This window comes from Stegodyphus dumicola, chromosome 9 (genome assembly GCF_044657685.1).
Source record: "Stegodyphus dumicola isolate Sdum_Otavi_A_Nest chromosome 9, ASM4465768v1".
NCBI lineage: Eukaryota > Metazoa > Arthropoda > Arachnida > Araneae > Eresidae > Stegodyphus > Stegodyphus dumicola.
In genome coordinates this window covers 145321054-145343260 of record NC_140776.1, presented here as the reverse complement: position 1 = coordinate 145343260, position 22207 = coordinate 145321054, and the positions used below count along the sequence as shown (strand labels likewise).

At 31.5% G+C, this 22207-nt stretch overlaps 1 protein-coding gene across 4 annotated transcripts in view; it reads left to right on the top strand.

Annotated features, from left to right (window-relative positions):
* The first annotated feature begins 4943 nt into the window (after positions 1-4943).
* Positions 4944-22207, top strand: part of LOC118183424 (prostaglandin E2 receptor EP3 subtype-like) — a 206859-nt gene continuing 189595 nt past the window's right edge. For 2 of the 4 annotated variants that reach the window (XM_035352945.2, XM_035352943.2), the window contains exon 1: positions 4944-6455. In XM_035352945.2, the coding sequence (XP_035208836.1) occupies positions 5970-6455 (486 nt within the window). In that variant the 5' untranslated portion in view covers positions 4944-5969. The remainder of the gene's footprint in view (positions 6456-22207) is intronic. The other 2 variants (XM_035352944.2, XM_035352946.2) reach the window with 2 other exon arrangements.

The window sequence follows — 22207 nt, the reverse complement described above, 5'->3', positions numbered from 1 at the left end:
GGCTTGAGTTCAAACCCAGGCTAACGGATTAGCGGCGTAATTGATTATCGTTGTTTTTCCCCATGTGCAACATGAATACGAGTCAGTTTTCTTCAGAAAGTTTACCCCGAAGACCCCTTTCTTAGGCAGATAGCGCTCGTGGCTTTGCCGTATTCAAATAACCTAATCTAACCTAATCCTAAACAGCGGCAAGGACGCGATTATGCCTTCAGCATATGACCAGTATGCCTCTGCTTGCAGTCGGTAAATGTTTAGACCAGCTTCAATACGGTCATAAAATAAGGGTTAAACGATAAAATAAGAATCGCTAAAAATATTTTTCTTTTATTAGATAATGGCATTTATCTTAAATTAAATTTTCTGATAGATTCTCTTTTCTTCCGTGAAAAGTTTGTTTTTTACTTCTCTCCAATTTATATACATAGGTAAGAGAGGTAATGTTTTCAGTCCAAAATTTCGATATTGGGCTTACAGTGAATAAGCACAAATTAGAGTCTCTACAGCATGTTAATACTATTTTTAGAATTATATCTGTCTCTCTGTATATCTGCGTAACAATTGTTTTCGTCCATGATAAGTGGTTATGAAGCTTCCAAAACTTTTCATTTGTATTTCGCCCTTCGTATAAATAGTTGATTAGATTTTGAGTAAAATTGGACAAACGGAAGTAGTACGTTACTGGAAGCCCATACCACTTTTTCATGAAAAACAACATTAAAATATAATTCAAAACTTTCCAATTTTAGTATTTAAGATTTTTATATCAATGGGAACCACATTTTGGATTTTGGTTTAAACTGATAAATCAGAAGTAATATTTTACTTGAAGCATGTACAGATTTTCTTGAAAAAGTATGTTATGAGATAAACCGAAATTTCTCAGCTTTAGTACTTAAAACATATATATGATTGAGATTAACACATTTCATTTATATTTATTCTTGGAATTATGCCAAATGCAAAGAACATGAGCTCATCATAAAGAAGAGCTCTCGCTATGAAGCATTTAATCCTCTGTCCTCAATTTTGTGTCCGTTTCAATGTTATGTCGCATCACTTTTCAAATAAAAGGATTCTGACACTGAATGTTATCGCTATGTATTATTTCTGAAGCAATAATACAGCAAATATAAATTGTACAGGGAATATAAAAAAATGCAATACAGAACTTTATTGGGAATTTTAAGGATATATTGCTTTTAAAGATTGTGTGATTTTGTGGTTAAATTTTATGTCGTAAAAGTGTGAAGAAGGTGATGTTTAATAAATAAAATTTTTTAAAAAATTTATAAAACTTTAAAAAGATAAAATTTTCTCAGATTCATAATTTTTGTTACTATCAGAACTCGCAGAATTTCTTTCCCCTTTAAATGTACTAGCTATTTGAATGAATAAACAAAATCAAGTAATAATATAACGTTTGCATCAAAACAAACTAAATAATAATAATGATAATTGTAATAAAATCATAATAATAGCAGATACAGATCAGTAAACGAAATTATGTCATTAAAATAACATAAACTAACAGACGTTTCTGCTTTTGTGACCACAAAATCTTTATTCAGAAAAAAAAAAAAAAAAAAAAATTGCAGTGGGCTACATTTTACATATATTAGACAAAATACAATTTAACATGCTTAACAGTATGCAAAGTCATTCAGTTACCCTAAAATAAGACGCGTGAATAAATAAAACAGGAACATATTAAATTTGTGAAAATCGCAAAAAAGTAAATATTCCTCCATTTGCGGGTGTTACTTTGCAGAATTAGAAGTCGGATATTTAATGCACTTTCAGTTAATTCCGTTGAATAACCAAAGAATCAGTTTAACATGTTTTAAATTTTATTAGCTTCTTTAAAAACGCCTTGAAGAAAAACCATTTCGAGATGTGTATTGTTCTCAGTTTGTGATAAAATTGTATGCGCAATAAATAGGAGCTGTTGCCAATCCACGATATGTAAGATCTTTTATTAGTTTTGATTGTAAAAGTTCGTTACTCAATATAGCTTATGTTAATCATTTAAAAAATCATATTTTGCAGCAAATGGGATTTTATATTGTAAATATCACAAATAAAGTAATTTCTAAGAACCTATAATAGGTTACCTGCAAAACGTGTAACTCTACTTCTTGTGCACGCTTTCTTTTACATCCAAAATAAAACCATGTATGAAAACCTTTTATAATAACATTTGGATTGCAAGCTTGCTTTCTTGCACTGTAGAGACATTAGGATTTTTTGGAAGCAGGAGTCATGATGAATGAGCATCGCCTTCGCCGGGAATCGAACTACGGACCTCTGGAATACGCGCCCAGCGGGCAGACCACTACACTATTAAGACATGCTAAGAAGGCGGGAGAAATACCTTATAATGTAATTCCTTTTTAAATTTTATTCAAAGGGTACAAATTACTTTAACCTTTTTATTAATTATATTCTACATTCAGAAAATAAATGCAGAAACATATGAATTACTAAAAATTTAAATATTTTGAGGTAAAAGTACATTTTGATATAAAAGTACATTTCATGAGTTGGGAGCAAAAAAGGTTATTTTAATTGAAGAATTTTTGTGTAGTTTCCAATATGTTTAAAATTTTTATATACACTCATGTCCATAAATTAAGGATAATTCGGAGTCACGCGGAAATCGAACTCTAAAATAAATATATCACCTGTAAAATCACTACACACATCTTCAAGAATCATACGCAAATTTCAGGAAGTAACCAGATGACACCGATGGTACGTCACAATGACGAGAGTGTAAGAGAGTGATATATAAGGAATACAAGTAAAGAAGTAAAATTGTTCGCAGGCGCTTTATAAGCATTTCAGTGCAATAACCGAATAGTTATGACACAAAAGACGCATTTGGGTGATTTTTTACGTCGTAGAATTATCGGCCGTCTGGAATGTGGGCGTACCCAACTGGAAGTATCAGACGAACTTGGAATTGCCCAGAGCGTCATCTCCAGGCTTTAGCAACGATTCCAAGATGATGGTAATGTGAATAGACGTTACACCACAGGTCGCCCCAGAGTTACAACGCCGAATGAGGACCGGTATTTGGCAGTTACAGCCAAAAGAAACAGGCGGAGCTCAGCCTCAGACCTGTCTCGTCAGCTCTCTTCAGCCACTGGTACGATAATTTCAAGACAGACCGTGTACAGACGCTTAGGGCAGATTGGTCTATATGCTCGTAGACCTGTCAGATGCGTTCCACTTACTGCAACTCACTGTCGCCTGCGGTTAGCCTGGAGTAGAGAGCATGCATTGTGGACACCGCAACAGTGGGCTTGTGTGATGTTTTCCGACGAGTCCAGGTTTAGCTTGCAGTCTGATTCTCGCCGGACTTTCATATGGAGAGCTCCAGGTACCCGTTACTACCAAGAAAACATTGAACGACACCGTTACGGTGGTACAGGAGTGCTCGTTTGGGGTGGAATTATTCTGAGTTACAGAACTGACCTGCATGTTCAAATAGGAACCATGACAAGCCAAATCTATCGGGATGTCATTCTGGAACAATATGTACGTTTTTTTCGGGGCGCCATGGGCGCGCAATTTGTGTTTATGAATGACAACGCCCGTCCTTACCGTGCAAACATCGTAATCGAATGGCCTCAATCGGAGGATATCACCCGTATGGACTGGCCAGCATTCTCACCGGACTTGAATCCAGTAGAGTACGTGTGGGACATGCTTGGCCGACGAGTTGCAGCCCGTCAACCTCCTCCTACATGTCTACCGGAACTTCGGAGAGCATTGCTTTTTGAGTGGCGTAATATGTCCCAAGATCAGATCGATAATTTGATACTCAGCATGCCTATGCGTTGTAAGGACTGTATTGCATCGTCTGGGAGACATAAAATGTATTAACAATCATACCAACCATGTAATACTGGTTTTTCGTAAATAGTTTTTTTTTGTAATTTGCTCCAGGGAGAAAAAATCGCTAATTTTTTTAATAATATCAAACATATAGAATCTTTTTTTGCTCTTTACCTTTTGTTTAATAAATAAGCTTTACATATAAGTCAAATTTGTTTTGCTTCTAACTCTTCCTTTGCCTGATTTTGCATTATCCTTAATTTATGGACATGAGTGTATTTTAATGATAAATTCTGATCTGAGATTTTTAGATTACAGTTTTTTTATTTGTTTATTTAAAAAAAAAGACAAAGGCATCCGTAATTCACCGTATATTTCTTATTCATTTTCAGTGCAACGAATTTGAAAACATTTCGAAAAAATTAGAGTAAATGACTATCATCGTTTATTTTGTAGAGATCTATTCGACTAGAAAAGGAAAACTTGAGAAAATAAAACCGACTAGGTATTTTAGAAATGAATTAGGTGCTTCGATCATTAATACCTTAACCGTAAAATATTCTTTACTATGAATTGCGTATGATTTAAATTATGCATAAACCATTTTCTTGATCAGCTGAAAGCACTGATCCAAGAGTACCTAACTCAGTCGTTTATTTTTTAACAATTCCAGAGAAGTTAAAATGATACTAATAACGCGACGCAACTTGCTTACACGAAAATTCATTCTTACGAGAAATAGCAGAGGGAATAATAATCAAAAACAGCATTAAGAACGGTTATTCCGATGACGATAATGCGCACAACAAATAGCACCATATTCAGAATGCACATCAACTAGTCATTCTTTTGGTAATGTAATTACAAGAATATAGAGAGAAAAGGCTAAATTGAAACATAAATGCTTCTAAAGGCTCCACAAGTCGTAAATAACGCAGGAAGAGAAAACAATTTATTAACCCTGCCCCTCCAATCACTGACATGGAAGTTGAACCAAAAATAAAAATATAAAATGTATCAGCCTCAGCTTCCAATGGCCATCCGAGTTGGGCTGAGCGCCCTCTGTGGGATTTACTTGTTGCTGCCCGTTCCAAGCGATCACAAATCGGTCTGTGCGTTGGAGGGAAGTTTGTAAACAGAATAAGCCGGTCGCATATTTGGTTCTGAAAAATTTGAGAATTCTTTTTCGCAGGTTACCTTTTCTCTGAATAAGGATGTTTTTGAGGATCGTATCCTTCAGAAGTTCTTGGAATTAATTTTGAAATGATAAGAACGCTTTTCTCTTTTTTCGAGATGAAATGTTTATAACAATGAATGTTTTAAAATACTAAGGTACTGTTCATACCTGGAAAAACTGCGAAGTAAAATACATCATAGGCTTATTTCAAAATAAAAATCACACTGATATAAATTTTTTCTGAGATGGAATATCAGTGATTGAAATATGATTCAAACGCCACTCACTATTTATGGAAAAACAAACATGTGCATTATTTGGACAAAAACAACACGAAATATTTTCAAGAATTCGGACTATAGTGCTTTTTCAATACGAAAGATTGGATTATTGGCTTAAATATCATATAAGTAAAAAGATCTGGACAAATGCGATGGTATAATTTACAATAACTGGTTATAGATATAAAATACAAGTATATAATACGTTTTCTTAAGAATATTTAAAAAGCGTTTTCGTGCAGTTGTTTAACGTACTAATTTTTACAGCTCTATCAAGCAAATTATGCAACTATAAATTTCCATATGGAAGTGGTAAATTATAACTTAAGTTGTTGAATATGTTCATAAAATGTTCATTAATTATTATGTTAATAAAAATATGATCATCAATTAATTAATCAGTAAAAATGTTGCAAATAACAATAAATAAATTTGATGTAACCATGTCCCAAAAAAGCCTGTTTTACAGGTAACTGTTTATACTGTTTTCTTTCAATATAGCAGTTTTTAAGAATAATAACGAAATTCGACGTGACGTCAATGACCATCGAATTTGGGACTTTCTACAGAAAGTTTAAATGGTGGCACACGACACACGAAGAGTATGTTTTTATGTTTGAATAGGCTTTCATAAATGATCTTTCCACAGACTGCTTAACATTCATGTTCTCATGGATACCGCAAACCCCACACAGAGCCTGATGGAGGGGCAAATTATGGACTTACATGGTACTTATAATTATGATAATATGACTACTGATAACTGGACATTGTCAAACACAACCTCCCAAGCCGTAATACAGCGATCAACACGTCATTTAACCGTCATGGTGCAAATTTTAATCACATTCTTCTATGGCTTCGGGATCAGCTCTAATGTGTGTGCCCTGGTGCTTTTAGCTCGAGGGGAAACAGCACGCAATCGTAAACAAACTTTAATGGTAAGGTGCTTGGCTTGCAATGATCTGGTTGCCCTTCTGGGATCTTTGATTCTCATGTATATGCATCTTTACATGAGTGAGCCACTTGTGGACAGTAGATGGTTCTGTGCTTTGAGAGTGATCCTCAGGACATTCGGTCTGTCATCTGGATGTGTCGCCATCGTCATGGCCGCCGAACGATGGATGGCTCTCACCAGGCCGTTCCTCTATCAGAAGGTAAAAGTGTTTTTAACATTAATATCATCATTCATTTATTTTCAGTTTAACAATTTTTATAAACGATCTACGAATATTCTTTTATTGCCTTTAACGAATATTTAGATTCGAGGAATTTAACATTATGTATCCAATACTTTAATAATATATTTCATCGAATTAATAGATAATTCCAAAATGATGCTGGATAGGTTACAAGTGTAATTTTACATTATACTGGTAACCTTACTCTTAAATTACACTGGTATTTAAGCAAAGTGTAATCTTAAACCGCTTTACTTAATTTAATAACTTTTGCATGTTAAATATCGTTCATACAAAGTATAATTAAAATCTTTGTATCCTAGTAATGATTTCATAGTAATCGCATGCAATTATTCGCAGCTCGCAAGAAAATCGATTGGTGGAATTGGCAATAAGGTATATTTTAAAATTGAAAATAGAGATGTATCATTAAAAATATACATAATTAAAGAAGAGGCATTTTTATTTGATCAAATTTTTTTTATATGAGGAACCAGAAAATATTTAGTCAAAAGGAAATCTATATGTTTTTAAGCTAGCATAATTTATGGAAGTTCACTAAAATACTTTCCATTTGAACAAAGGTTCATAAATTACGATAACTTAATATTGTACTGTATTAGCTTTTTGTCCAGTGCATTTACCTTTTGCTATGCAAATTAAATGTAAAAATATTGTTTACTGTGCAGAGAATTCATATTCAGAAATGAGTTTCACACAGCAATTTTGATTCTTTGCTTTTTCATTACTACTCGCATTATTAAGGTATAAATTATCCATATTGTTAAAGAACAAGAGTTGGGAATTTTAATATAATAACTTTATTTTTCACTGAAATATTTTAATAATGTTTATCGGAATGTATCTATATTAAAAATCATTGCAACAATTAGTTATAAGTCTTAAAAATTCTCATAAAATGCAAAATGCGTCTACAAAGTCTTAGGACTAAGTTCATACGGAGTAGAAAAATAAAGTAAACAACTTTCTTCGCCTTAAATACAAAATCCTTGTAAGTCTAAAAAATGCATGACACGTTCATACAACTTAGAACTCATCATCCAGTCTTAAGTTGCGGTATTCTGAATCTCATAGTTAAATTAAAATAATAACTTTTGAAGTGGAATTTACTTAAGGGAACAGTAAGTTGTTTGTGAATGCCAAATTTAGCAAATAAAGGAAGTAAATGTGATTTGTGAAATTTGTACTTGTTACAAATTGCTGGAAGAGAATGGTAATATATGACAGTGGATTGTGTATCAGAAATAGTTATCCGATTGTGCCTTCTCAGGTCTAACGTGTTGAATTCTCTTTAAAAGTCTGCTCATTATTTTTGTATAAAATATAGAATTCACTGTCTATTCTTCTGCAATCAAAAAAGTGTTTTTACTCGAGATTCTGAAACCCAAGTTTTTGTAGCCGTAATGAACTTTATCCAACTCAATCAGATGGCTGCCGTTTTGTCTTAGAATCGCAGCATCACACCTTGTATGATCTCCAGACACAGTCTGAAAAACCTTTCTGTTTTTCTTGCTTTGCAGCAAACCTTTGTAACTATTCTTTGCTCAGCTTTCAAATTAATGGCAGCAAATGATTACTGGATAAAGGAAACAAGTAATTGCTCGGAGAATTATGTCCGAAAGCGGAAAATATCGTAGGGAAAGTAGTAACATCATAGCAGTAACTGCTGTCAGTTATTATGTGGTAGTTTTTCTGGAATTTGCTTTTTTATAAAAAAAAAAGTTTGTTTAATGGCATTACGTATTTCTGTTGTGACGAACAATTAAATTTTGTCTGAAACAGAGTAGTTAGAAATAATTTTTAAATATTAATATCTATACTTATATTAAGTATTTAAAATTGGGTATGTTGCTTTAATGTGTTATTTTAGAGAGCTGGAGTTGTCCTCCAAGAAATGGGTACTAACTCATTAAAAACTTCAGCAGCAATTATGCATAATCTTTCAAAGGAATATAAACTACAAAAAATTTACATCGACTCCAAACATTTCAGGAAACCTTGTAAGAATTATTTCTGTAACTTTTATTATTTTCGAACGAAATTGAAATTTTTTTCATTTCATAGTGCTGGAAAAGATTTAACGAAACTAACTCTTACCAATAAATTTTGTATCTTACTTTATTATTTAATTAAAATTATCATTTTTATAAATACTACGTTATGTTTTTCAGTTCATTATGAGTATGAACCTATTTTGAGGCATTTTTCCTTTTCGTTTTTTAAATTTTGAACTTTAAAGCATTTGAGACGGTATACTGTTAAATCTGCTTTTTTTAACAAACAGAAATACCTATAAAATATGCTCGTTTTCGTAAAAAGATGTACTTTATTTGACTGTGTCACACTCAGTTTGAATCACTTTTACATCTCTGTCTATGCTTTAACGGATTATGAGAAAAGAATAAAAAAGTATTCGAGTCTGTCAGTTGCCCAGCTGTAAAAATAATTTAAAATGAATACGTGCATGTTAAGTGGAATCCATTTTGAATTTAATTCATGATGAGAAGGGGAGTTTTTCCCCTAGGTATAATGTAATTAAAATTTAATTTACGGAAGAAAATTCCCTATAGCAAATTTCTTCCAAAGTATATTACCAGAAAAACAAATTTTGAATATCTTTTCCAACTTTGCGATCTTCTGTTTATGGTAAAGTACTTTTGAAGTTCGTTTTGATAGCTTTAAGGAAGTTATTTGCATAAGTTCCATCTCGTTTCTGAAAATGAGTACTCCAGGGTATGTAATCAAAGTTTCGGATCTGCGGATTTTAATTACCCTCATTTCGCAGATACATCAACCCCAAAAATTTTCTGGTTTGCCCTGAATTCGAAACCAGAAATAGCTGCATACGCATTTAGCTTTTTTGCTGCATCGCATTTAGCTTGCGATGGAAGTCTAAATTACCTGAGGTAGCATTTCGAAAACTGTGAAATATAATTAACACTACGTTCATAACTTATTGAATATTGATTAAGTAATTTATCTTTTTTTAATTAATAACTTACTTGTCTTTCCACGCGCTATTAAAATCCATTATACACGGAAAGAATTTTTTTCCTAATAGGAATCTCTTGAATTTTGTTTTATTAGAATTTTTTAATAATTTTTAACCTAAAATTAAGTAAAATTTAGCTTTCACTGAGGTGTCCGTGTCCTCCGAAAACATCGCGGCCAAAACGCTGAGGAGAAAACAACGCAAGGCGAAAAACGTCGTAGTATAAAACATCGTCATCGATAATAAAGCGGTTAAAAAATATCGCAGTTTTAAAACATCGCTGTAAAAAATATCGCAGTAAAAAATAAAGCATCTGCAAATAATCGTATGATGCTAAAATTGCAGACATGCGTTTTTTAGGCTTTAAAAGTTGTATATTCTTACAATTAATTATAATGGATTTTGAAAGTAAGAAGGGATGATGAATATCCTTATATTTCATATTTTTGGATTAATTAATAATTTCTTGTAAAATAGAAAGAAAATTTAAACATTAAAAAACTGAAAATGAGTAGAAAGTCAATGCTACCAAATAAATAGCGCCAAAATTGTTGCTTTTATTTATTTATTCATTTTATTGAGTTCATTTGAAAAACGACAATTTTGAAAAACTGCAGCAGAATAATTTCTTCCTTGAAGGAAGCAGACTTTCATTTTGCTCACTAAAAATGTTTAGAGCATTTTCTCTCTTAAAGTACAGCCAGTCAGCGATCGAATTTTGTTTAACTTAGATGTTAAAATTTAAGTGCATCTCTTTTTGATATTAATTTAAACATATTTATTTCACCGCTTGTGAACATAAATTAGAACAAGTGTGTAACATAATTTTATTGAAGCATTGAATTTTATTTAATTAAGAGTTCGTATACGAAAACCTCCTTTTTGCGATGGAAGAGAAAATATTTAGTTAGAAGTTTTACAAAATAATGTAATTTTAAGGTTATTTATATTTAAAATCCTTTTATATTTAAAATACTCCTAAAATTTTCATAAACATAACGCCCTCTCTAAGAAATAAGTTAATGATATCGTTTAATCCTTTGCACAATGCATAAAATATTTAGTTTTCACTTTAAGGAAAAGACGATTTCAATTCGAAAAATATTCTTTTGCTTATTTTTAAATGTTTAAACTAAACAAAAACATTTCTACGTTTTATTAATTATTATCATATTTGCCGGTAACGATATGAAGAAGCGTCTGATATCATTCTGTGATTAAATTTATTTAAATAACCATTAAATTTTAACGATGTGTATATTTCTCCGCTTATGTATATAATTTTAACAATTGTGTAAATTTCTTCGCTTAAGAAATATCTCAGATATTCTTGAAATTGTTCATCATGAATTTCAAACTGAATTCTTTTCAGTTGGTAAATTTAAAATATTTTGTGTAAATTTAGGAGGAAAGAAAAGCTGCTGAGAATTTATTACTCTGAAATTTGTGTTTGAATGCTAGTTCGAGTAAATCAAATATGCATTTATTTATATATAGAAGAATAAAATATTTGTTATTATTACGTGGTTAAATGAAGATTATCTTTTTTAAACTAGTTTCTTTATATAAATATGGTTGAACTTAAATTACATGAATTTCGATAATTCCAAATCTTTATAAATAAAAGGAAGAGTCTCTCTGTGTGTGTCTTTCGTTCGTGCTGCGCGTAAGCATATAGACTCAGGGCTACGAAATTCGGTACATAGGTGCATCTAGACAAGAGCCAGTGCACCTCGAAGCGATTTTTTCAAAATTCGAATGAGGTTTTTTTTTTTTTTTTTTTAAATTTTGTTTTTTTTTTTTGATAAAATCGGATCAAATCGATTATTTTCTTTCATTATATCAGCAACAATGGCTGCGTGCCATTGTTGCTGATATATCACTGTTGCCACTCGGAAAAATGAGGGTGATAGTTTTGTGCAGTTTTTAAATTTAATGTTTCTCTTGGATATTGGACGTTTGTCGAGAGAAGGCAATGGGAAGTTGATTAATTAATTTATTCAGATAATTAATATTTATATTAAGGGATATTGCTTATTTCATTATAATTTTTTTATATGTAATACATATTTAGTGGGGTTTTTTTGAAAGTTGTTCTGCAGAATAAAATTATGAGCAATTCTTAAATTTAATGTTTGATGCTCCCTTTTGGCATTTTTCCGGTACATTTGAAAGCCAGACGAAGGCTGACCGCGTAGCGGCTAGTTTTCAATAAATGAAAATGTATGTTTCCAAATGAAGAAGACTTCAATGAAAAAATAATATTAGTTTTATTCGATAATTCGAACTTCTTTAAAATGAAATGTTCTATTAGTCGAATGTTTTTCGAATGTAGCTAGAATTACTTTCTTTACATTTTTTTTTCTCTCAAATAATTCTTTGTGGGATATTATACCCATTTGTGCAGGTCATGCTTCAAATTTTCTCAGTTAAATCTTTAAATTAATTCTCATTCCCTCGATTTTCAGGGTCATTTAGAAGGTGTCATCCCTCTTTCTCTTCGGATTATTTAATAAAGCAATTTAAAGAAAATCGTAACTTATTTTTGAAATACAATTAATATTTTTATGTGGGATAACGCAAAGTTAAGCTAAATTTTAATTTTGTGCAAATTTTTTAAGATATTTAATGTATTTTCTTATATATGTCAGAAGATAAATTAAGATATTATACTGTGATACTGTTTACGTTAGTCTATTTGGGTAACAGTTCTACTTTAAAAAAGAAAAAGAGATGTTGCCAAAATGGCAAAAAATATTTTATTAACTTTTATTATGACTTTCAAGTGAATGCATATTGTCTAATTCTCCTTCGTAATTATATAATTTCATGATTCTGTCCATACGGTACTTTACTAATGCAAATACACTATAAAAATTGAATTAAAAAATTTAATTATGTTTTGAATTAATTATTAACGTTTGTGAATACAATAGTTCATGTCTTGTTTTGTCAACTATCTTTAAATACTTGTCTAAGCAGAATCTTGGACGGTTTTAAGAGTAATTTGCCTAAAATCGCATTAACTTTATTTTCCTATTACTCGAGTAATTTTAAACTGTCTTTAATTTCGACTTTTCAAGTTTAACTATGCTGGTATAGTATTGGAGGCTGATTGCTAGCCTCAGTTATAGCATGTGGGTTCAAATCCGGTTACAGGCTTTACCGTTTGTATGTGTCCTCTCTTCTCGTGGGTATAACGTCGGTCTACTCCTTGTGGTGCGCCCCGTACAACGTTCTTGGGGATGAGACGACTAAATGAGAGATGGTGTCGTCCATTCTCGACAAATGCCTGAAGAGTAAGTATAGGGCCATTTTTTTAATGAAGTTTTATTATTTTAATAAGATTTCCGTTTCTGTTTAAAATTTCTCTGTATACACGTATGAAAGTATTTAGAAACTGAGAAAGATCATGATTATGAATAAGATTTTCTAATATTAATTTGTAAGATTTGAAATGGAAAATACTCGCGAATAAAATAAATCCTTATTCTTAGAAGATGGTTATGTTGCATTGATCTTATTTCCTCCCTCTTTTCTGCATGTCTTCGTGGTGCAACGGTAGTGCACTCGGCGCGTATTCGAGAGGTCCAGGTTCGAGTTCCGGTGAGGGCATTTCACATTTTTCATGTCTCTTGCTTCAAACCCTGATGTCTCTACAATCGAATGCAATTATGGGCTTTAATTTTGATTACTTTTATCTGCGTTAGAGGACAGCTACGTAAAAAATAAAAGATATAAAAGATTAAGCGAAATAAATTGCCTAGTAGTTAAGAATTTTTCTCGTGAAGAATAACATGTCATGAATAAAAGTCTGTACGTGGCTTTTATTTTCGGAGTTAGTCATAGACATATATCTTGAGTTACTAAAATATTTCAAAGGAAAATACTCACTTTTGTGATTTTTTTTAAGTTAAAAATTAATTTTGTAAAAGTTAGGAAATCTAACTTTATCTTCCCGATTTTAATACTTTATCTTCCCGATTTTAATACTTAATCTTCCAGATTTTTATACTTGTATTTAGTAAAGATATATACTCATTATAAAAACAAAAGATAAAACATTTGATTCAAGTACAACAAATTTGACGAGATACTGAATTTTAAAATTTAGGGATTTGAGATCTTTTTGAGCTTTCGTTGAGGAATCGGTTAAAAATAAATTAGGATAATTTGAAGTTGATAATTTTTGTATTTAATAGCGATATGAGATAATTATTTATGGTTTATTAGTGAGTAATATTTTTTAATTCATAATTTTGTCCAATTCGGTATGCCAAAAAAAAAAAACATTTTCCCATAGTTAATTATATTTAAATGCAAAGATGTGTTAATAATATTCTCATGCAGTTTTATTAACTTATGATCATAATCTAATAGTCATGAGAAATTCATTGAACTAGAAATATTCCTCACTTTATAATGTAATTTATGCAAACTACATTATGAATTGAATATGTGCCAATACTGAGATCTATCATTGCTTTTTTTGAATATGAATTCGTTGACCCTCTGAATAAGTTTTTTCTTTTGAAAAAAATTGTATCGATCGAAACGTTTCACGGCAGTCTGCATAGAAATGCTCGGCATATAATTTATTGACATCAAAATTCTTTTTCTAAACTAATGTTTCATCTTTAATTACATACAAATTAAATTATTTCACTTTTCAATTTGTGTATGATCCCTTAATATAATCGCAAATTTTAAAATTAAATATCTCAATCCCCTTTCTTTCGTACGAGAATCAAACGCATGCTTTAGAATAAGCATAAACTATAATTAAATATAACCATAAGAATCGGGGAAATCGTATAAAATGCTAGATTTCGTAACTTTACAAAATTATTTGTTATTTCCTTGTACGAAGTAAAGGAAGTATTGTAATCGCGAAAAATTTCGGGTATCGTATTTTAACCGCTCTCAATTGCATATAAACAATGTTTTTGCATTACGTCTGTACGTACGGACAGAATAAAGGACTCTTTTCCCAAAACGGATTGTGAAATGGGTTTAAAATGGATTAAGAAGAAATTTTTTTTCGTCACGTCTGTACGTACATATGTACATATCTTGCATAACTCAAAAGCGATTAACTTTAGAACGTTAAAATTTTGTGTATGGGACTGCAGATTTTGAGCATGCAGATGCACACCTCCCGTTTTGGTTGTATGGTTACAATCCTGCCGAACCAAAAGTATATATATATATACCTGCTCTGTTACCCGGCTCCGAGTTCTTATATATTGGTAAATTGTGCATTTATTTTTTTGCCTTAAATGTTATTCATTTATATTGTTCTTATGTTCCGATTAAGGTTTTTATGCCTTTAGTTAATCTGCATGCAATAGTCGTAGGATTATCAGCAATTTAAAAGTTGTTTATGTTCTACTAAGCCTAACGAAGCCGCCATTTGTTTACATTTGAAACTTATTAACATAGTGAATTAAGTTAGTTTCTGCACCAACTTCAGTGTCTTTCTGCCGAGAGGGGCTAAAAGTTTTGTGTTCTGAAAAATCTGTCTTTCTGCCTAATTTTAATTAATGTAAACTTTAATTTTAATTGCAAAAAATTGTTTTTTAAAGGTTTTTAACCCGATTTGGTGTTTTAGGCCTTTATGTGTTTTACAATTTGTAATTGTTTTGAGTTTTTATGTATTTTCTCCTTGCCGCGAAGTGAGAACTAAATTGATTGAATGAGAAATATATCTCTAATGAAAATTGGGGAAATAAGTTTAAATGAAATACAGCAAAATATGTGCATAATTTAATAAGCTGTGCAAGGAAGTCATGTGGTGTCCTCATTAGATCTCTTAAATTTAAAAAATGATGTAGGGCTATTATTCTAAACTAACCAGTTATTTTAATTTGGATGTTTACCATAATTTCGTCTGTCCATTTCCTTGCTATTGGGATAGTGTAGATACATTAGCTTATTTCGAAAACAGATGACATGAAAAATGAGAAATGCCCTCACCGTGACTCAAATACACGTCAAGTGTGCTGATCACTACACCACGAAGTCATGCTAAGAATGCGGGCTAAATACTTTAAATACACCCCTTTTTAAAAGGCGACTGGAGATTAGGGGACCTCATAGCCGAATCCTGGTTGTGGAGAATCATCATCTATCACCTTGTTTTTAGTTCTGGAGCCACTATAAAGACATTAGGTTATTTCAAAGCAAGAGACATGAAAAAGGAGGAATTCTCTCGCCGGGACTCGAACCTCGAACTTCTCGGATACACGATGCGTTTGTGGACTACTACATCACGAAGGCATGCTAAGAAAGCGGAAAAAATACCTTATAATAGCTAGAAGTTTAACTGAGGGTTTTGGAATTTTAAACAAAGCAAGTTTTTGGCTGCGCGTATACGTTACGTTTCGTTCCTGCCAGGTCGAGTAGTTCTAATTATTCTGCTTTGTGTTATATTCGCTGCCGAAAATTTGATTTTGGGATTCCGATTAGAATTACTTAGCCAGATTCGAGTATATTTAAATTGAAACTATTTCACGTTTTAACTTGAAGTTGACTGTTGTTTTAGTTGCGTCACCGCAGGCCGTGGCTGATGTATTGTTAACACAAGAAAGTGCATTTATATTCTAAGTTCTGTTTACATAAAAAAGATTGTTTGAACTTTTCAAAAAATTCTATAGTTATTTCAGACATAGCGATACTTCCCTTCACATCTGTTGGGATTAATTGACTAATTTACCAGTTCCAGATCAAAGAAACTCCTCAACGCCATATCATGGATGTTTATCTCATTTAATAAATTTTTGTCATTTGAAATATACGTTTGTGATTAGCTGTTGCACAAATAAACATTATGGATATGTCGTATTTAAAAAATGCATAAATGTTATATGAAATATACAGGTGATTATTTCATTTTAACATACATTTTAACTCACCGAGCTTGAATTTTGTTAAAGGCGGAGAGGTGAGGACAAACGAATTTCATCTAGAATCCAACGGAATCTTTTCCTTGAGAGATTTAGGTTCATAGACATAACAAAAACAATAATTAAGAAGATCTGATGTGTCAAAGACTGTAACACACTGATTTCTAACGCTTTAATAATTTGCTGTAGAAAATTTCGTAAAAGATCACAGTTTCATTATAGCACTAGAAAATTTTGATTGAAAATAGTGTAGATAGGAATGAGTAATTATAATTTATTTTGCTTGCGATTTTTGAAATAAATATAAAATTCTAATCTTAAGCCCTTTTCTTTTTTATTTCTGTTTAGTATTACTTCATCTTGCATCTCGTTTCTTATGGGAGATGAATTAAAAAATAAATTTTGCACAAGCTAGTTTAATGTATAATAGCAGATGTTATATATATAATTTAATTGCTAGAGGACGACTAGTTAAATCTCCGAGCTACTGATAATTCTATTTCCTGCGACTGAACGTTCTAGACATTCGATGGTTTTGTAGTTTTCATGTTTAACGTAAAAAACCGGCTAGTTTCTTTCGGTCTATTTAAAGCCCTTAAAGGTATCTGTATCTATTGACTGAAAGTTCTAATGTGCTTTACTCTAATGTCATAACTCAATCTATCCAGTTATATAACTAGTAAATTATAAAAATTCGTAAAACTAAAATTTGTGTACATAGGTCTAATAGGTTTTATATGCAAGTAATTATTATTGTTAATTAAAATACTTTGGTCAATATATTGAACTAAAATAAACAGTGAAACTCGTTGTAACGAGCTTTGAAGGGACCAAAAGTTTGGTTCGCTATGTCCTATACCGTAATGAATAGATATCCCTTTAAAGAATGTAAACCTTGACTTAGAAGAACAGATAGAAAAAAAAAATTCGGCATTGTCACATCTACCCAAACAGTGAATGATAACTTTACCTCTTATAAGAAAGATCATATTAAGCGTGAATTACAATTATTATTAAGTAAAATTGTGAAATTATGAAATTAATTTTTCTTTTATGTTCATTTGCACCAGTTTACGCAGTAAATTACTGAGCAAAAATTCATGGTTTAACCCTACCCTCGAAATACATATCTCCTTCTAATAGACCCGTATAGAATTATGAATAATTGCTTTCATGATATAGCATTATCTCTTAATATGCGCTTGTTGTGTACGCTGTTTTTCAAAGAATTGGCTATTTCACTTGCTTTACAAAGCTTTCATAATAGCCTAAATGAGGATAATTTTAAGATTAGTAATTTTTGAATTAAAATTACAGAAATTTTGGAAACAAAATAGGAAAAATATGTATAAATATTCCCAACTGAAAACCCGCTAAGTTCGTTACGTTCTATTTTCATACTGCTAGGAATTTTATATTATCATTATCAATCCTCGTACATAGTGTATGAGCATTTTTCCGGTTAACAAAATTCTGAAATTACGGGACTAAATATATCCAAGTCCGATACTGTCAAAAATCGCAACTGTTAATGTTTTTATTTCATTAAAATTCATGTTATTTCTAGAACCTGAGTTAGAAGTTCATTTCAACCCTGTATTATACCCCGTTGTTTATGCAGCGGTTTCGGTCACTACACAACAATCTAAAAGTAACTTTATCGGGTCATTATATGCAAGTTTGACCGCATATACATTCCAGTAATTTCGTGAAATGAAAGATACTAGAAATTTCCTAGAGTTTCCGAAGCAAAACTAATAAGACCGCAGAGAGTATGAGTTCTCAGTGTTTAGTTAGGAGTATAAAATAACATTTTATACTGCTAACTAAACACTGAGAACTCAGCAGTATAAAATAGGTAGCAGTGAAAAACCAGTAGCAGTATAAAATAACATTTAGTCGAGTCCCGGAGTACTGAGAGACCTCCGGGCGAGATTCGCTCTTTAGATACGCTTTGCATCTTTTAAATTCACTTTGCTGTTTAGATAAGCTTTGTGTTTAAGAATTTTAGTAGTTTGAAGTGGTAACTACTGATTGTGCTCTATCGTACTGAGAAGAGCTGTACGAGTACATTTGTGGAAAGTTCCAGAACTGTACAGTGTGTCTTTTGGAGAAATAAATTTTATAACTCTATCATCGGTTCGTGCGCATTCAATCCATTAGGAATCTGCACGCGCATAACAATACATTTGGAGGTTTGCTGTAGCAGTATAAAATAACATTTCGTGCATTGGAAATTGAACGAGAGCAAGAAAATTCATTCGTTATATCCGGAGAGTGCGTTATAAGCAGTGTTCGCTTCCCTTTGTATTTGATTATTAATTGTTGTTAAAAATTAATGATAATTACTCATTAATAGCAGACAATTATTTTTGTAATACACCATAAAGTATCCTGGGTTAGAGCAATATCATCTTCCTAGCTATATTTTTGATTTTGTGTTGAATGGCCTGTTTTGTCATTCTATGATTAAAGTATACTTGTATTTGGAAATTTCAATTTAGAACGATTAAAATGCTGACAAATCAAGAAAAACGTATTCATTCATGTGAATATTGCTGTTTAATTAGGTATGACTAAAATAAATTAAATAATAGTCTATAATTAAGTTAAATCTGACAAATTAATAAATTCGTTAAAAAGTCTGTCCCGAAGTCAACTGAATTAATTACTTTAGTGGTGTTGGAAACCTTAAGCATATTTCCATTTATTTATATTTGCCTTTGATTAGGTATATGGCTTATAACTAGCATTCTATTAGACTAAAGTTTCATAATTTGAGGATCGTGTACCAATGATAGAACACTGAGGCTTCACTTTCATGTGCAATAATATATATTTGTAATAAAAGACTTTTATTAGTTGAGGAAAAGAAATAATAAAAGGGAAACATAGAAAATGATATGACAACAGAGTGTTATTTTCTGAAAATTCCTACTGAAGTTCTTATAAACTTTAGCAATTTTCCCACAGAATGCATCATATAAGAAAAGAATATTTCTAAATTTATATTTAAATTAGCACACATAAACAAAATTTCTTTCTTATTGTATCTATTTTATGTGATTCTTAGAAATTTTAAATACATTTTATTCAGAATGAGGTCGCAACGTTCATGTATCTTTCATAAAGGTCTGTAGTAAGAATAGAAACGCTTAGGAATTTTAAGCATCCTCTTAATTCTTCCTAAAATTAGTGTCATAAATATTACGATAATTATTCGAATTACTGAGATGAAAACTTATTTATCTAGAGGACTTTAACAGGGATACAAAAAGAAAGTGTTTTCGGTAGAGATTATTATATTTTTCAGGAAGGAGAAGATAATGGCGTGTAAATAGGTATTTCTTTCTTTGAAAGTTCCAAAGAAATTTCATAAAGTAAACATATTCTAAGAATATCATAGTCCGTACTGGGACCCCCTCTCTTTTTAGCTGCACTTTTTGGGGTCGTCAAAGATTTATGGGATATCTGTCTTCTAGAATATAAAATTTGTAGCTTAATTATCCTTCGTAACAGCGTAATTATTTTAATAAGGTATTGAACTCTTGCTTTAGAAGACCATAATTATGTTTTTACAAAGCCTACAGCAAACTTCAACTGCATCTTTTCTTGACGACACAGATACGTTTGTATAGATGTGATTTCTGTGACTTACTACGTATTCATTTATAATGGTGGATGTTGGTGCATACAGTTGTTCCGTCTGAAATAGACTGCCTTTAACTACTATTAAAATTAGAAAACATTTTCCAATTCTACATCAAATATTCCAGCGTGTTTTAAACTACATCCCGGATAGGAATGAGACAAGTTTGAGATTTATTTAAATCCTATTATTAGCAAAAAATTATTATTATTATTAACACTATTATTAAAAATATTAAAAGTCTGCAAATTGATATTATTCAAATTATTCTTGAATGATGAATTCAAATAATTCTTCAATGAGACAAATTGAATGAGATTTATTAAAGTGAACATTATTATTTATGAGAAAAATAAAATTGGCAACAGAATATTATTCAAATAATTCTTTTCTATATGCAGATTTTAACTGATACGTAAATTGCTTTTCGAATTATCTCACGACGATTTGTTTTGACTCTTCTCATGTATCCTATTACTATGTATCCGAATTTGCCTCCAACTAAGGAAACTGACTGTAATAGTCGGAGGTAAATGCGTTCAAACTGAGTTAAGCTTTTAGGCTGCTCGTTTTTTATTAGCATACCGGTTTTTAATAATTCCCCAATACTTTTCGATAAACTTGGGGTACGTTAGGGAAGCATTATTCGATTAAGACACAAAACCAAATTTCTATTTTTTTAAAATAGTTCACAGCATTTTTCATATTAACGGCAAGTGACTAACAAAATATCTTAACTTTGGTGATGTTTTTCGATAAAAGGAAATAATTTTTTAATGCAATAATTTAAACAAACGGAACTATTTACAGTTTCTTGAAAAAAAGCTTTCTTCGACTATTACGCTTCACACCGTTACTTTTCTTACGAAACTCTCTTAGGTTTTATGGTATATATGTGGTTATAGGTTTTATCATAAAATGTGCAAGGACATAATAATGGAATATCAAATGGTAATATTTAGTGCCATTACTCACATTAGAATCAAACACAAAATGCACGTCATCATCTACGATGAGTTCCCGCCCACTTCCGGAAAGAATTAAATTACTTATCAATATTGTTGGTGATTGTTTCAGCATGTTTGTCGTAGTTTTTTGACGACTGTAAACGCGTTTTTGAAGCTTCCCTGAGTAATACTGACTAATAAATCGTGTTTTCATTCTTCATCAAGTGTTGTCGTCAGTCACTCCAAATACAAGAACCCGTAGAAACGCTGTAAGGCTATAACGGTAAAGATAGCTTCACGGCAAACCACTGGAGTATAGCTCCCGACTTGGTTCGGTCGTTCTCGGAACTCAACATACTCTCGAGACTCTCCACCCTACAACTCGTGATACACTGGACACTAGACACTCGCGATACACTGACACGACACTTCGACACCAGACTCCTACGCCACGTATAGGCAGGGTTTATATAGCTTTTGGCTTGCCTTCAAGAACATTCTGGGCCAAAGCAGTAAGAATTCGTTCTAGAATGTTCTCCATCCTTCTGTGGCATATCGATGATTTTGTCGTCAAATGGGCGATTTCGCGCCAAATTTGGCAATCATGACTACCCTTGCCATTTTCTGGCAACCCTAAACCTGCTTTGCGGGGAAGCTATCTTAGCGCAGCTGGACAATTCGTAACAATATTAAAGGAATTCTTTTTTGCTCAAATTTCTAAACCGGTGTTGCATTTTGGAGCTGTCACTTAAACATTAGGTTATAAGTCCAGATGATCTTCAGCTTTTGAGCAACTAGATAGATAGGAAAATCCAATTCCTCGACGAACTTCAGGTGAATAATTTTTCATAATTTGCTTATTTCTTTTTTGGACTCTTTTTTTTTAAATTGAAATTGAGTGGCCCGTGATCATCATGTTGTTTAATAAGTTGTAGCTTTTGATATTTGAATATTTTTCTACTATTTAAATATAATGATTTTGTTTCTTTAAATATTTTAATTATAAAAGCGTACATTTTCGTTTTTAAGACTTTTCATTAAGTGAGATGCCCTTTTATTAGCTACTCTAGCACTGAATGGAACTGCTGTTGCTTTGAAGGAAATGAAGTTTTGTTGTAATGGTAAATTGGGAGAAAAAAAATGCTAGTTATTTTTATTGGCTCGCATTTCATCAATGCAATCATCTCATTTTTAACCAAGACGCATTTTATTTC